Source organism: Polyodon spathula, chromosome 6 (genome assembly GCF_017654505.1).
Source record: "Polyodon spathula isolate WHYD16114869_AA chromosome 6, ASM1765450v1, whole genome shotgun sequence".
NCBI classification, from domain to species: domain Eukaryota; kingdom Metazoa; phylum Chordata; class Actinopteri; order Acipenseriformes; family Polyodontidae; genus Polyodon; species Polyodon spathula.
In genome coordinates, this window is record NC_054539.1 from 39,228,587 (window position 1) to 39,246,060 (window position 17,474).

At 36.9% G+C, this 17,474-nt stretch overlaps 1 protein-coding gene across 2 annotated transcripts in view; it reads left to right on the forward strand.

Moving 5' to 3' along the window:
• The window catches only part of crim1 (cysteine rich transmembrane BMP regulator 1 (chordin-like)), a 264,844-nt gene that overhangs the window by 177,296 nt on the left and 70,074 nt on the right, over positions 1 to 17,474 (forward strand). For both annotated transcript variants that reach the window (XM_041252822.1, XM_041252823.1), the window contains one exon: positions 14,845 to 14,973. In XM_041252822.1, coding sequence (XP_041108756.1) covers positions 14,845 to 14,973 — 129 coding nt within the window. The remainder of the gene's footprint in view (positions 1 to 14,844; positions 14,974 to 17,474) is intronic.

Consider the following 17,474-nt stretch of genomic DNA (forward strand, 5'->3'; position numbering starts at 1 on the left):
AGTGACTCACTAAGCTCATTCTGTCAGTGTGTCCTTGTTCTGGTAATACCATACCATATTTTACATTTATATTGTATATCTTTATGTATAGCCTGCTGTAGTCTGTTTAGAATTAAACATTCACAGCATTCGATGGCATGGAGATCAGATGTGAGACCTGCATGTGAGATGCTGGACAAAGTTTATAACTTTAGGAATTACACTGTGGAGTTCATAATTCAACCACTGTAAAAGATTGGAATATACAGGGTGATTAGAAAGTAAGTTTACCACATCAACACACCATATCATTGATGTGGTAAACTTTCTAATCAACCTCACTTATCTCAAAGTGGGAAGGAATTGACGAACCAGTTATAATTATATCTGCTATTTCATTAGGAGGCTTTCTGTAAAGAAAAGGACAGAGGCATCTCAAATCAATACTGACAGCTCAGACCAACCTGGAAAAGAAAACTTTGAGCAGTTATTTTCCCTGCCACATTCTGCTGCATAATAAGCTAGCTGCATCTTTTTGCGAACTGTACATACGACAGTGAAAGTGCCACAAGCCTCATCATTTACAAGCCTTTTTGTGGACTGAAAACTGCTAGCACTGCTCAACAAACCCAAGCTGAATGACTCACAGCACAATTTTGCCAAAGAGATTAATATTATTATTTTTTTTAAAGTAGGCATCTGCTGACCAAAGCATGTTTAATGCATCGTCTTTATATATTATGATCTTGCAGCGAAGTTGTCCTATGTGATCAGATAGTTCTTACACACATTACAATTTCTAGCATAATTTACAGTATACTACTTTATAGCATCTGTTAGATTCCCAGATCTAAATCATGGCATCCTGCTGTAGATCATCCTGAAACTTAATTAGAGAAATGCAATTTAACAGCTGTTCTATCTTGAGGTTGCCGTTTCTACAGTGGTGCATTTTAAATATAATAACCATGAGAAACTTAGGACCTTAACACACTTTAGAAAGTTGTTTGCAGAAGTATTCATCCACCACCAATAATGTCACATTTTGCTGAATTACAAATAATGTATGCACAGTTTTTCAAATGTTTTTTGTTTTTTTTATTCAAAGCTGTAGTGGTTAACTGAACACTGTTATATGAGGAGGAGGTTAAATGTCAGCACAACTTGCAAACAAAATATACAAAATTTAATTTACTGGTTGCATACCGTAAGTATTCAGCCTCTTAAGTCAGTACTTGGTAGAAGCACTTTTTGCAGCAATTAATGAGTCTTTTTGGATAGGTCTCTACTAGCTTTGCACAGTAGAATGGTGACATTTTTGCCCATTCTTCATGGGAAAATTGCTTCAGAAGTTTGTTGGGGATCGTTGATGGACTAAAGTCTCGTCATGGATTCAAGTCAGGACTTTGACTGGGCCACTCAAGAACATTCATTCTCTTCTTGTTCAACCACTCCAGTGTGGCTTTGGCTTTGTGCTTTGGGTCATTGTCCTGCTGACTCAAACAGATATTCCTCAAGGATTCGCCTGTACTTTGCACCATCCATTCTCCCCTCTATCCTGACAAGCCTCCCAGTCCCTACTGAAGAGAAGCATCCTCATAACATGATGCTGCCACCACCATGCTTGACAGTTGGGATGGTGTTGACTGGGTGATGTGCAGTGTTAAGTTTGCGCCAGACCTAACACTTGGAATTTATACCGATAAGTTCAGTTTTTGTCTTGTCTGATCAGAAAACCTTTTTCTGCAGTATTATCTACATGCTACATAAGGTTTTTTGAGTAATGGCTACTTTCTTGCCACCCATCCATACAGGCCAGCTTTGTGTAGCGACCTGCTTATTGTTGATGTTTGAACACTGACTCCCATCTCAGACACAGAACTTTGCAGATCTCTCAAGGTCATTGTTGGCTTCAGAGTGAAATCCCAAACCAGTTTCCTGGCTGCTTAGTTTGAGAGGGTGACCTGATCTGGGTAGTGTCTGGGTGGTATGATGCATCTTCCACTTCTTAATGATGGACTTCACTGTGCTAAGAGGGATAATCAGCACCTTTGAAATGTTATTGTACCCTTCTCCTGCTCTGCACCTCTCTAACACTTTATCCCTGACTTGTTTCGAAAGCTCCTTGGTCTTCGTGGTTGCTTTGTTGGATCACTGTGTGAGCTGCAGCTTGAAAGTCTTTATATACCTGAGGGAAATTATCTACAAGTTAAACCACGTTGAGTACACACAGGCTGAAACCATTTTACTAATTTTGTGACCTTTCAAACAAATCATTTACACCTGAGCTGATTTAGGGCTGCAGTAGCAAAGGGGTTGAATACTTATGGAACTGATATTAATCTGTTTCTCTCTGTAAATCTTACTTATTTATATTCTATATGCATTTTTAACTTTATTAATGTGGAGTAGTTTGTGTAAGTTCTACATGTAAAGTCTAATTTTTAAGCGTCGTGGGGTACGCTCAGGTGGGGTGAATACTTCTGTTTACCAGGATTATTAAAATAAGTACTTCCTCCAGTTGTCATATGCAATTGCTGTTCAGAGCTGCACAGGAGAGCTATTTAATTGCACAATGCCTCTGCATATATCTACAGCTTCAAGGTGAAATTCCCTGAACAAAGTGGTTAAAAAGAAGAAACAAAAAGTCTGCTCAAGTGCAACACAAACTCCCACTCAAACACCTGGGAACTCTTCCTCTTTGTTTTCTCTTAGAATTTATGTGACATAAGGGGCACAGCAAGGGAAAGTGAAAAATAGCCTTAGTTTGTTGTTTTTTAAGCATTTGGATATTTTAAAGCAGGGTGTCAATGCCTTTTCCATTGTTGTAGAGTTTAATCCCACAATGGCTTGTGGCTTCGCTTCCTAAACCTATTGAAAAGTCTGTAATAACAAAGAACAATAATAAATAAATACATAAAAATGTATGTGTGTGTGTGTGTATATATATATATATATATATATATATATATATATATATATATATATATATATATATATATATATATAAATAAATAAATAAATAACAGTCAGCACTCACATATCCGGCCCTATAAAAGCAAAACCGGTCGTTTTGGGACAGTTCAATCCCTGTCTTTTTCTCAGGGAACACAAAAAGAAAAATGTACTGTATTGGTTTTGTTGGTAAAAGTTGTCTTTTTTCAAAGAATAGTATTTCAATTCAGAACAATATGATTCTGAAAATTATGCCAAAAGAGACGATTGGGCACGTGGTTTGTAATACAGTACATACTTTTAAATCTGGTACATATTGTAGCAGTATGTAAAACTCCCCATTAACGACCCAACAGCAAAATGAAATCAAAATGTTACCCATGCACAGACCTCATCACAGTTTCCAGAATAATACTAGTATTTAAAGTCAGTATTCAAAATTGCAGAATATAGTGCTCGATAAGGCCCTAATGTCACAGTTCACTTGCAAATGAAAATGCACAAAAACAACTAAAGATCACAATATATATATATATATATATATATATATATATATATATATATATATATATATATATATATATATATATATATATATATATATACACCTGCTATTGGTCAGTACTGGTCAGTGCAAGAAGTCTAAGCCCCTAGAAGATTTGAAATACCAGGCACTGGCTGGCATTTGGATACAGCACTGCCCTAAATGAGTTTGTTCACAATTTTGTATATCTTTGTGGATTTAAAAAAAAAAAAAAAAAAGGCTGTTTGCTGCCCAGGGACAGTCATTCACTAATCTTCGTTCCTAAACTGTAAAAGCACTGAACAGTACAGCCTGTATCTTTCACACTTTTGCATTCCAAAACCAATGACATATATATATATATATATATATATATATATATATATATATATATATATATATATATATATATATATATATATTTTGCAGTATCTAGAACTGTTTAATGATTAACTGATACATTACCCTAGCTTGTCTTGTTCGCTTTGTTTTGGCTGCATTTTCATCAGGTGAAACTAGAGGAAGCGATGTGTAACTGCACACTATAAGACATATATTTGGCATTGGAGAGATGTATTTATTTATTTATTTAAACCGCGGACTGTGACGGATATTCAAATAAATGTAACATTGAATCAGTGGGCTTTGTATCAGAAAATCTGTGACGGAGTTGGAAATCACGTGTGACGGGTAACTACATTCATTTGTTACATATGTATAATGGGGATTGATTTTTTTCTTAATACAAGGGCAGTAAAACGCGATTGACATGTATCTGGGTAATGGATAACCAAGTTCTGATTGTATATATAGATGGATGGATGGATGGATGGATGTGTGTGTGTTAAGGGCCTTTAAAAATAAAAGACCATTTCAATCATAAACCAAATATGAACATTCTCAACTTGTGAACCTGTTAGTTAACCTGTCACTTGTGACTCCTTCACAGCACAGTGCCCTCTATAACCATAATGGGGGGCAATGTTTGGCTTTTGGCTCAAGGGGAACAACATCCCCTATAGTCGCCCAACAACTGCAAAACCTGGGCCTGTGTTTATCATTCGTGTGTGAATAAATGACTAGATTTGTTCGTACACATAAAGTTTAGAATTTCTGCATGCATAGTTAAATCCTGATTTATCAATCTTGTGTAAGGCACTTGTACGCACATTTCTAAGTAGTAGGCGTTAATAAATCTCTATGTCACTAAAGTTGTCTGCATGTGGTAATTTGCATTTAAAATGCCTCTATATAGCCACATATGGTAAATGTAGCCGTCTGTCACTGCTCTGTTTTCTAGGCGAGTGCCCACACTGCTGTTTTGTAGAATAAATTAAATGTGGGTTCCGTCTGGCCATTTAGCCACATCAAGACGTGCCTCAGATATAACCTGCACATTAATTGAATGGTACTGTTTTCTATTCACTAAATTCAATTAATTCTCTCTTGGTGCTTTAATTGCTACATGAGTGTAGTTTATAGTACCGATCTTATTGGATAACCCAGCAATTGAATGAAAACCCCTTTTTACTGTACCCTGTAGGGAAATTCAGTGTACCGAGGACAGAGTGAAATTGTCGAGTCCAAAACCCCAGGCATCAATGCGCTAAAAGAGGCGCGCAAGTCTCCAATCTGCATTTGAAAGCTACCAGTAGCCAGAAAGACAATAGTAGTAGCAAGAACTTGAATATGTGCACAACTGAAACAAGGAGTCACGAAAACATTACCTTCTGCTTATTAATTAATAATCGTGCTGGTGGTAACCAACATGTATATTATACTACTGCCTAAATATTAATACAAGTATTAATAATACCATGTTTGCAGTGTTGCAGTGGTAAATAAAAACCAACACACACAACTTTTGTTTTTTTTTAAGACCGTGCAATCAAATGAAAAATGCAATCTAGGCCAGCCAGGACTGAGCAATCACTGAGTGACGATCAAAAATCGGCACCAAGCCTGAACTAAATCAGCAAGCTTCTCATCAGATAGGATCTCCAATATCTGGACAAGGGCATAAAAACTCCTGCAAGGATTCATTCTGTTGATTACAGTGGTTGTTGGAGTAAACAACAATATCAGGAACACAAAGAGAAATGTAAATAGCATTTTTTTTTAAATGTTCTGTCGTGATGCAAATACATTAAATATTGTCTATTCAAGATGTTACATGACTCCCCCCCAGTGGATAGCATATAGTACAGTATATTACATTTTAGAAGCACCCCTAAACTTCAACAGCAGTCACTAGAAATAGTTAATTTATATATAACTTTTTTTCGTGGGCATACTGGCACCTTTTTCAAACCATTTTAAACACGGATTAACAGGACATAAACAATTAATCACAGAACACTCATTCACACACACATACACATGCACACACACACACAAGTAGAACACGCATGTCCAGTGGCCACGCCCCCTGCTAGTGCCACAGTTCTGACTGAGAGCTCTCAGCTGTCAGTCTCACCTGCAGCAACACAATTAAAATATCTTGTCTTTAACCCAGGTTATGCATATCACAGGAGAGTAGAAATTAGTAAACTCTGTATCCTGTATGAGAAGTGGGTAAACGCTTTGTTGCCCAAAGTAAAAGTGGGTAAAAAGGGTTTACCTGCTGTAATACAGCAGGGAGGAGGTTAATATCCTCCCTGCAGAAAATATGTGCGTATGCACATTTTGTTAATTGTTTTATTGTTAATTATCCCCTGTACCTGGTAGCTATTGTTAAATTAAACCCAGATGCAGGGTATTTAAGAGAGGCAGCTAAACTGCTCTTGACTGCTGAGTAGAGGGAGACAGAAGGTGTGCTCTGTTTCCGAGCAGTCAGAAGAAAAGTACGGTGATTTGTGTTTGTGTGACAGGGACTTACCTGTGTAGTTAGCGCTCCAAACAGAGCTAGCTGTTTATTTTGTTTGTGTTTTATTTTGTGTATTAAAAATAGCGCGTAAGTGTTTAAACTCCATTTCTGGTGTCCTGGGTCTGCTTTGAAAGGGGTAAACGACCGACCGCGAGTGCCGGTAGGGTTACACTGCGTATACCCTCGACTACACCACTGCATAGTTGGTATATAACGGCAAATAATTTACCAAAGAATTATATGCGATAAACATCACAATTTCAGCAATAAACCTAATAGAACATTATTATTTTACATGTATACATAATATTACATATTAGTTGATTTAATAAAGTTTGATCTTATCTTACAGTACCATCATTCTAATACAAGGAAACAATTGTACGCATGGTCCAGAGAGTGCGTGATTCTACGAACATTCACACGCAAACTTGTGTGTTGATAAATCACATACTTTCTGCATGCAGAATTGATAAATATAGGTCCTGCTCACCCATCCAATTACTAACCAGGCCTAACCTTGCTTAAACTGGGGGATTTAATGGGATCAGTTCCTTATAGTGTGCTTCAATTCTTTGTTTTTCCCGGTTCCTTGCCTCCAAGGGTGTTAATTGTCTGATTCCCTACTGTACCTACAAATGAAAGAATAAAAGAAATAGTAAAGGGAGTCCCCACATCATTAGTGCTCAGTTTGCCCCCTGTATGGAATACCATTAACAGTAACTGCACTGGCTGGGGCCTTTGGAAACTCGGGGATCCAGAACAAGATGTGTTATCCGTTAATGGCTTCCCCACATCTGGGCAGGGACGCATCCTTTTTTTTTCTCTGCATAGTGGTTCCTAATCCTCCCCAGGGGCCTGTATCACAGGTTGCTTCTCGGATTTTCAAAGTGATAAAAACAGTCCTGCTGCTTTGCCTGCAGCTACAGGGTATTGTCTGCAGCAAAATGATTAATGGCTGAAATAAATGTGATCTGTGCTGGCCTCCTCCTGGATAGCAGATGGTGTAGGAGTGCCACAGTAAAGCCTCTGAGGGTTACTTGGAGTTGTAAAGCGTTGATTTGGGCCTAAAGCACTCGGACACCAAATAAAAACCACAGCTATGTTTCATCAGGTCAGGTTTAGGGCTTTGCATCTGCTTTTTTTGTATCCATGGAAACCAAGCAGGTGTTGCCTTTAACTTTGGCTTAGAGCCTTTTGTTGGCTGTGACCGTACGTTTTTTTAAAGAAAACTACTTCTGTATGTTACAATTTACTGTTTTGCTGTTTCTGTTTCTTATCTATGTTTTAAGTGAAATACTGACTGACTTCTGTTGACAGGTCGCTGGCTTCAGTTCCAGTAATGCATACTCAATGCTAGCACCTACACTTGTGTTTTAAGAAGCTCTGCAGCACACAGTGGAATATAGTATTACACCTGTTAATATCACCCTTGGATTATTATCACTAATTGAAATGTCCCATCCAGAATATAATTGACTATGTGACTCAACTGAAGACATTGAGAAGACATTCTATTTAAACATGTCATTTAATTTATGTTTCTTTTAGTTTTTCTAAATTTAGCCTAATTTAATGTTTAATAGTTATTGGATTAACTCCTGATAAAGTTGTTGGTGTTTTTGCTTAGTCCTTCTGAAGTTATATTAAAAGTTTAACATTTAAATTAAAATATTAAAATGTTTAAATAAACTTACATTTTTAATTTTGTCAGTCAAGATATGGGGGCAGAGTAGGTTAATCTCCTAGCTTCTAGGTCATCGCCTTCTAATGGCCTGGCTCTAAAACCATCTTGGGTTCACACCATTTTGGTGATCTAAACCTAGCCTCCAATGGACATTACAAAACCAAGACACAGTTCAGCTCAATTGAAGAAAACTGAAAGTCTGCTTGATAGAGGGCCAGGACTGAATGTCAGTGTAAGGATTGTAGTGCTCTAGCTTGCATGGTGCTTGCCACACATCCTATGATATACCACGACACCTAGAACAGCATTAGATGGTGCCTTCGTCATTCACATTAGAAAATCAGCATTTTTGCAAATTTATCCAGATGGAAATATTTCTAACATCCCTGTTTAAAATACTGTTTACAGATAAATGTGCTGATAAATGAGGTCATGTTAAATACTGCACCGCTATCAGCAAGGTGTAAAGGGAGAAAGAGAGAAAATGGGTTTTTCCACATGTGGTTATTTACATGTGAAGTGGCAATGCGCGTGCACATTTGGGAGAACAGCTCAAGAGGATCAGGTTTGTGGCCAAAAATAAACCCGAAATTTATAGGGTAATTTTTCATTTGACTCGAGCATAATTTCTCGAGTAAAATTATTTTACACACATGGAAACTCCCCCATTGATAACAGAGGGTTACTGCTGCTTATTTTCTGCTCATACTTCAGTGGGTCAGGACCCCAAGATTGATGTTTACTCAGGGGGCATTAGCTTCCATATATTGGAACAATTTAAACACAGCTAAATCAATTCTGCAAACAGGGAGCTTGCCTGGCTGCTCTTTTTGATCTAGTCATTGTTTACAGTGAATATTCTATGAGTTGTAAATTAGACAAAGAGTTAAAAGATTGTCTCACAGAATGCAGATAATTTGTCGCTTTAAAAATTAGGCTTTGAAAGATGTGCCTGGTTTAGTGAACCATTTTTTTTGTGTGTGTCATATGGTGCATTTACTAAAGTCCCAAACAAGTTCATTTTGGAATATATCAATGTATCTAAATGGTGTAGTTTTTACTAAAGCATTTTACAGTACATAAAAAAGTGTATTAACTCAAGAGCCTATTTTGAAAACTCAAGACACAAATGGACTACAGTGAACGATTATGGGTGTAAAATTTGGACAAATCTATGCCTGTAATTAGGGGAATCAGAAGAACTGATCAATATACCTTTTCACAGAGAAGGAACTCAGCAATAAGATCTGTGTAGGGAGTGTCACTCTACACCTGGGTGAGCTACGTTTTAGTCAAAGGAAGTACACAGTTTCAGATCCAGCGAGTCTTAAAATAAGTGTATCCTAAGTCTGTAATACCATCTCAAGGTGGTTTCACATGACTGTATAAACCTGAAGTGCTTTTCTCTGTCAGGTTATGGTGTTATCTCAATCCTCTCAATTGGGTTATTGAGTTGTAATACACCCCTAGGCCAGCCATTGACATGATTTATCTCCAGGACAGGGCAGCTGTGGCCTGGCTTCAATTGAACTTTATTAGACACTTTTTTTGTTTTTTTAATTTTTTTGCTATGCTTGTAATGTTTATTAAAGGGCGTGGATTTATAGCACCTATATCTTTCATTTATTAACATGGAGATAAACTAGAATCAAGGTCCTATTGTTTTATTAGTAAAAGAAAGACAATTTAAAAACTATTATTATGTGTACTCTGCCGAATGGGAGACATTCTGTTGTCTCTTTTCATTTTAATTACTTTTTGGCATGTGTGAACATGCTGATGGGATGTGATTCCCATTTGCATGTTGGTCGGAGAGGGTGGTTGCCTTGGGAAAGGTTGTACACTCTGGAAATGTAATATCAGTATTGAGCAGCACTGTAAATTGCTGATTCAAATTCTTCATACTGACCGTCTGTGACTGGGATAATTTGGGTACCTAAAGCACAGCAGTGTGAGTGGCAACAGTGCTGGCCTTCCTACCCGTTCCTGATCATCATTGTAGGATTAAATGAGTAGAAAGGCATGCAGGCTCCTTGATACAGTTTGAAGTGTAGCAATGTGCAATACTACCAAAAAGTCATTTCACATGTAGAGGCTTACATTGAGACCTGGTTTTGAAGATTATCTCCAGTATCTGATCAAGGAGATTTACGTGTTTATCTTGGCACCTTGGTGGAGATTTTCCTGAAAAATGCCCTCTGGACATTTTTTTATAATTTTTTTTTTTTTTGCTTACCTCAGGCTCTGAATTGGCTCTGAATTTCGATTAAGGTTTGAATTAATTAATTTTAAATGGGCAAACCTCTGTGACTTTCCTAATAATAAGGTCCTTCTCCTTTCTGGGCAAAATCTCTAAATTAATTAGTGTCCTGTGTTTTAGCCATTACATATTTGTACATTTAAATCCTCCATGCTTTCTTTTTTCCACTAGGCACAGTATATTAATGTAGAGACAGCTTTTTCACACAGCAAGCCCAGTGCATCAGCCTTTCTAGCTACTAATTTATTCATTCTGCTCCTGATATCCTGGAATGAATCTTAAAGAGAGTGATTCTGCTCTCTGTTGTGCTATAGGGGAAAACTATTATGTAACATCTTCTGCTGAAGAGCTTCATTTTGGCACACATGCTGTCTGCACTACGGTGGCTGCACTACTAGGTTAGACCTGGTGACCTTTGACCACGATGGGTTCACACCCTTGAAAAACGTGTTTAAGTTAGCGGTAAACACCAGCCAGGCGGGAAAGATTTAAATAAAGGTTAAATCATTGGTTCTGCAAAGCAACATGTGCTGTTCAGAACCTTGAGTCACAGCGATAGATTTCTTTTGACAAAGAACACGAGACTATGTAGAGTGTGGGTTGTATTGTGAATTAGTGTTTGTTTTTGTACTGGAAGTAAACATATCACCCAATAGTGATAACATTGAATGCTGTTATTGCCGTAATATATTCTGCAAAAAGAGTTTGTTGAATTGTGTTATCCCCATGGCTTTCTTTATGTGTCTCTGTTTTTCTAACTCTGTAGCTCTTGATAAAAGCCAGTGGCAGCTCCAGGCTTTGCTTTGGGAAACTATTATATTGCGGTTTATCTGAACTGTGCAGCTCAAAATTGGTAATGGCTTGCTTAAGGTACATTCCATGCCAAGTGGTACATTTGTCAGGATAGTTATTGCTGACCTGACTGGGATATGATAAGTGTCTCGGTGGAGTAGCCTCCTAACCTCAAAAATATGAAAGGCAATATTAGTGGAACAGTTAGGACTAAGAGGGAAACAGGGTAGAAACTGGGTTTCTATAAAACCAAACCTGCTGCCCACATACAACTTGCATTTGATGTTTTAAGTCACATGAAAGGTTATTTCAAATACTATAGTCTCAAAATCCAGAAGTTTCAAAGCCAGTTGCCAATGGGTATTCATTAGTTAAATTTATTTTCAGGTAGGTATGCTTTGTACACACATTCATTGTTATTGACCTGTAAAGTCTAAAGTTTAAATCATTCTTTTCATTCTAACTGTAGCTATTGTGAATGTGTGCATAGCTGAGGATGAATAGCCTCTTATGATGAACCTGATACCCCTCGGCCTCATTGACATTCTTCAGCCTGAGTCTAAAAGAGATTCTATTCCATAGCCAGCAGCCACCCCAGAGTGCCATGAAATCAGAAACATGCCACCCACCAGTGAGTTATCTGTGTTAGCCTGGGCATACATTGTTCAGTCATAAAAAGGAGAGGATTAAGACAACTGAATCAATTTGTTTGGCTAAGACAAACACAATCCAGTTAATTTTTAAATAAGATTTAGACTGAGGCTCGCATCAATCTTGCAGAGCTTTGATACCTTTCCAAAGCCCTGCTTACAAAGCTGGCTTTTGCTTTCAGCTGTTTGATTTTATTAAGGGATTGGCAAGGTAATGGACCCATTCGAAGCACATCATGTGAGCTTTGAAACCCTCTGAAAATGGAACTCAAAGCAGGGAAACAATGAAAACCGTTTTTATTTTAGAAAAAAAGAAAGAAAATGATTCTTGTCTGATTAGTCCAGGCTGGCATCATTTTAAGGAATTAGGTGGCAAATGGATTAAAAAAAAAAACTATACATGTTTGGTATTTTGATCTTAGAGTAGGTAGGTGACTATGGTCTTAATTTAGGGAGGAGGCACCTTGTATTTTATGAGTCATAAACTATTTTTTTAGTAATAAATTCCCACGTGTCAGGGCAAAACAAAGTGCATAGTGGAGATCCTTTATTAATGTGTAAGCATGGTGGAGGTATACAGTATAGAAGTGTATTTTAGCATCTGAACAATAGCCCTTTTTTCTATCACAGGGTGCAATTTTCTTAGAGAGTAGTGCACATTTTCACCCAGTTCTTAAAAATAAACTGGATTTTTTTTTTTTTTTGTTAACCCCCATTTGGATCTCATGAACCCTGGAAATCTCAGCCTAGACTTAGCATTCGCCTGACCAACAGGGTCACATCAAGCATGATGTGGTGAACTTTGACATTATTTGAATGGATTAACTCGAAGTGCACTCCAAACAGCAGTTTAGCCATTAACATTATAACAAATGTGCTATACAGAGCTTGCAAATGTTTAATAACCTTTACTGTGGCAAGTAATAGTATTCGCTGGGCGGTCGATTCCAATCACAATACTACATTTTGATAGCATTCACATAGGTAGGAGATTTTATGTAAAACATTTTATGTAAAACAGACTTGATAGGCAACAGGAATCATTGTTATTGATCCAGGTGATGGTGAACAAAATCTAGTAAAAGGTTAATGATAGCCTCAAGATGTATTGTTTGTCACTCTGGGCATACAGACACTGTCTGTGCCCTTTTATATGTGACCCAATTATGGTTCATCTTGAAACCTGCCTGGGACTTGAATATATTTCAGAATTTTGATTTGTTGCTTTTAGCATCAGGTATTGCGGTATGAATAGGAGGCCTAAAAATGGATAATGCCTGAACTAATTTACAAAGGTCATTTATTAATTTTTTTCTTTTAATAAATCTAAATTGTGACAGTAATTCCGTTTTCAGTGTAGAGCTCTTCAGAGGTGAAGGAAAGTAACACAGGCTACTCTTATTTATTTGTTCCTTTTCCTCATCTCTTCAAACACACCTCAGTCTTGACCTGAAAAACCTTTGTTATTTAGTCCTGGACCCTGCTACCACAGAGTCCACAAGGGCGAAGTTGAAACTATAAAACATTTCATTTGAGGTTTCATCTAGATTCAAAACCATCCAGATGTGAAATGTATGAGGGCCTAGTGCATTAGCCCACTGCCCCACCTATATTCCAGTTTGTACAAACTTTTAATTACAAAAATGTGTTAAAGAGTCTTATATGCAGATTTAGTTTCAATAATCTTGGTAAGCAAATACCTCCATTTATCTGAATGTGTTCATAGTTATTATAACTTCATTACTTGTTTTTGTAAAGAGACTTACAATATTGCAACACAATATCCACACTGATTGTCTCTTGAGAAGTTAGAATGAGGTTTTGTTTTCCAACATATTTGAAAAGCTGTCATATAGCAAAAAATTACCAAGGAAGAATATGTTTCTGTTTCAAGAGCAATAGCACAACTGGGCTTAAGTGACATTCAATACCAGAGCTTTGTAAAACACCACCTTCAAAATACTTTGGAAAATACAGCACTGATGGCCTACTATAGTTCATTTTAACCCACTTGTATTAAGGGGCCACAAAGGTAATAGCACAATGAAAGTATTAGCCACAACATTTGTCAGCATGAATTTATTATTTTACCTCAGGATGTTTAAATGGGTGCATGGTGGAATATTCTACTTGACGTTATTAACATTGAGAAATTACACTATGGCCATACTGGTAAATCCTGGTCAAACATGGGACTCAGAAATTAAATATTAAGCTTGAAGACTAATAAATGATCTCTGTTTATGAAGAAAAAAGGGTAAAATAAAATGCAGAAATGCTAAAAGAAACTTAATATTCCATGACAAACATATCAATACCAAATGTTTTGAAAACATGGAGAAAGACTTTGAGTCAAAATGCTTGTCATGAATTTATTTTAGTAATTAATAATAGTGTTATATATCTATATATATTTGGAAACTGTTCAGCGGGATGCTCGTCCCCTGGGGGGGCTAATAGACGTATCCCCTCAGCTCAACGCTGCACGACAGTAAACATAAACAAAAAGCTGTCTAACAAGGATGAGCAATACTTGAAAATAATATCCTTAAGGAATGGAAAGAAAACAAGCGTTGAATTGACAACAGAGCTGGCAGAAGGCACAGGTGTCATTGTCCATCCATCAACAGTCCAAATCACCTTTGACCATTGTAACGCAGTCCAATTTCTGTGTTCCTGTGCATATTTTAGTCTTTTAGGGCCCTGATCATACAAGTACTTGCTGACTGCAGTAATAAAACAAATTTTGTTTAAAACTAACGAAAGTCGTCCATATTGCTATTCATAAACTGATCTGAGCAAACGGGCGAATGTGGCAGAGCACTTAATGAATGGGTATACAGTCGCTGAAGAACGAAAATCTGTCTCTTTTTGATGACATCATCGGTATTATTAATGTTCCCTGGGTGGCGTCGGGAGCTGTTGCAAAAAGAAAAACTGACAGTAGCCCACTACCGAAACCTATCATTCTGTAATACTAATCTCTTCTATGTTTTGTTTAATGAAATAACATCAAATAAAATAAATCAATATAATATTCATCATAAAGAAATACAGTAGATGCTACCTGGTTCCGCAGTAACATGTCAGTGAAAATTTCAGTTGTTAAGTTTTGTTGCTTTTGATTAACAGAACCAACATACATCACAATTGGACCACCTACCTGTGAGCTGTTGGAGAACTGCACTTTGATGGAAAGGGACTGTATCTATGGCTTTAGACTGGACATTAATGGCTGCCGCACCTGCCACTGCAAAACCAGTAAGTATGCTGTGGTCTATAAACAGGCCAACAGAAAGGCCTGGTAGTACTAGGACTACAAGCGATACCAAAGAATTACACAGCTGAAGAGTACAGTAAAATGAAGTATGCAGAAGTGGGTTTGTTTCTTGCAATCTCCCTTTAGGAAACCATACCTATAACCGTCCACAACATGATTTTAAATGCATTCATTCTATTCACAAAGCTTTAATTCATGAGATATTTCAGGCTGTTATTTTGTTCTAAGCTGTTATTGGAAAACCAAATTGTATTTAATCCATCAAAACAGAAAACAAATATTTGTGAGAAGGGTTTATTGTCTGTTACAGCAGTAGTACCAAGACATTGCAACTGTCAGTGGTTTATATTATTGTAATAATTAGGTAAATGCCATAGGTATAAGGAGTATGATTAAACATTGCAGCTTTTACTCACCTTAGTTTATATAAGTGTAGATCTGTCTGGATTGTGGTACAACAAGGAATTAAAAAACAAAACTGTAGGTCAGGATGTATTAGTTTATATGAAATATGTATACAGTACTCCCCCTTTATAACACTATAGTTGTGGGTTGTAGTTTCAATACCGTACTATCTGTGTTCTTAAAACTAAGATGAAAATGCTAGTAAACTTTTGGCCAATACTGTATTTAAGTGGGGGGCCCTTACAATGCATACCACTAATCATGTCTGGCTCTAATTGTATTTGAATAGCTTATTGAGATGTCCCTTTTAATTCAACTTTTTTGTTATCTCTTAAATTAAATTAAAACAAAACAAAACATATACAAAAGAGGAATGGTTGCAAATATGAGGGTTGGATTTTTGGCATGTTCAGTGACTTTCTGTCTTAGGTCTCCGGAAATATTCTTGCTTCAAACAATACAAAATAATAGTACAATTCAGAGTGAAGTATTCATTATCTACCGTAATAGCAGTGGAAATGTATTGTAAAGGTGACCCCACGGCATGCGTCAGTCTTCCCTGAGGGGACAATTCCCTTAGGGTATGTGAGCAGATCCAGTTTCCACGCAAGTTTCTGAAAACTGAATTTTTCTGAAAGTGTTTACATCCCACCCTATCACTTCTGATTGGCTAGCTGTGAGTAAAGCTGATCTCTGTTAGTCACAAAGAATCCCAGAAATGGCTGGCAAGAGAGCCTCTGGCAATGCACAGACTAATCTTTTAAGTGTACGGTATTATTAACTTTTTTTGTCAATTAGCAAATAAGTGATGTTGCTTTTTTTAATGCATGAATCAGACTTTTAAATGCAGCAATCTAGTAAATTTACAACAATAAAAAAACACCACACTCGCTAAGGTATTAGCAAATTAGAAAAAAATCATGTTGTGTAATTTATAAAATCAGAGTCAACTTTGTGGTCAAGCGTGTACGGTACTTGTTGGGATGTTTAAAATGTGAAGTTAACTGTTTAGAAGCATTTCAAGACAAACTTTCCCAGGAAAAATCTTAATATGATATTAATGTTTTTTTGTTTTTTTTCTTTTTTCTAAAAAAAGCTTATATATGAGATTAACTGTACAATATTTTATTATTATTTTAAAATAAAATAGGTGGTAAATCTCATGGCAATGTGTTTATGCATTAATTCATTTTTCAGTGAGAGTAATGCAGAGAAAGAATGTTGTCACCCCCCCCCCCCCCCCCCCCCCCCCCCCCCCCCCCTCCCCCCCCCCCCCCCCCCCCCCAAAAAAAAAAAAAAACATTAGGGTATGAAACCAGGATCACCCTGCTGCAGCAGTGTTCCAGTTAGCCATCATAGCACAAGATGTTAGATGAGAAATAATAGCTGTAAACATTTGTACACGGTTTAAAAAAAGAAGTATATAATAGAAATAAACAAAAGGAAAAATATATTTTGTCTTTACAGAATTTAATAGAGCTTACTGTAAATGTTGCGTGCATTTTGTTAGAAAAACTGTACAAAATGCAGAGAAACTTGACAGACCCTTTAAAAATCTAGGGTTCAGCAGTTACAAAACTGAAAACGTCAAGAAAAATCTGAATTCCACAAAGGAACAGTAATAGCTAAGAATGATTTTGTATCTGTGATGCAACAAACTAAAACACCTGTACATCAGGAGTTTGATTCAGTTTATAGAGAAAGAGTGCAAAAAAACAGGCAGAAGTTATTTTTATGTTTGAATAACTTGCACATATTGCTTATTAGAGTTGTACTCTTAGCATGTAGCAAGCGTTTGCAACGGCATTAAGGTCATGGCAGAGTTTACATTGGCGTTAAAATTGCCCTTTATGTATCATGACACTTTTAGAAAGTTAGGCCATGTTAGCATCACAAACATGCATGCCACAGCTCATGATCCATGCACTTTAAGGTGTGTCAAGCCTTAATTATATACATGGGCAAATTGTAGGTGGGACTCATTTGTAAATTAAGTCTGTGATATTAAAATTAGATTTATAAAGAGGCAGAACAGCTGCACCGGCTCAAAGTGTCCACAAATAAGGGTGCAAAGAAA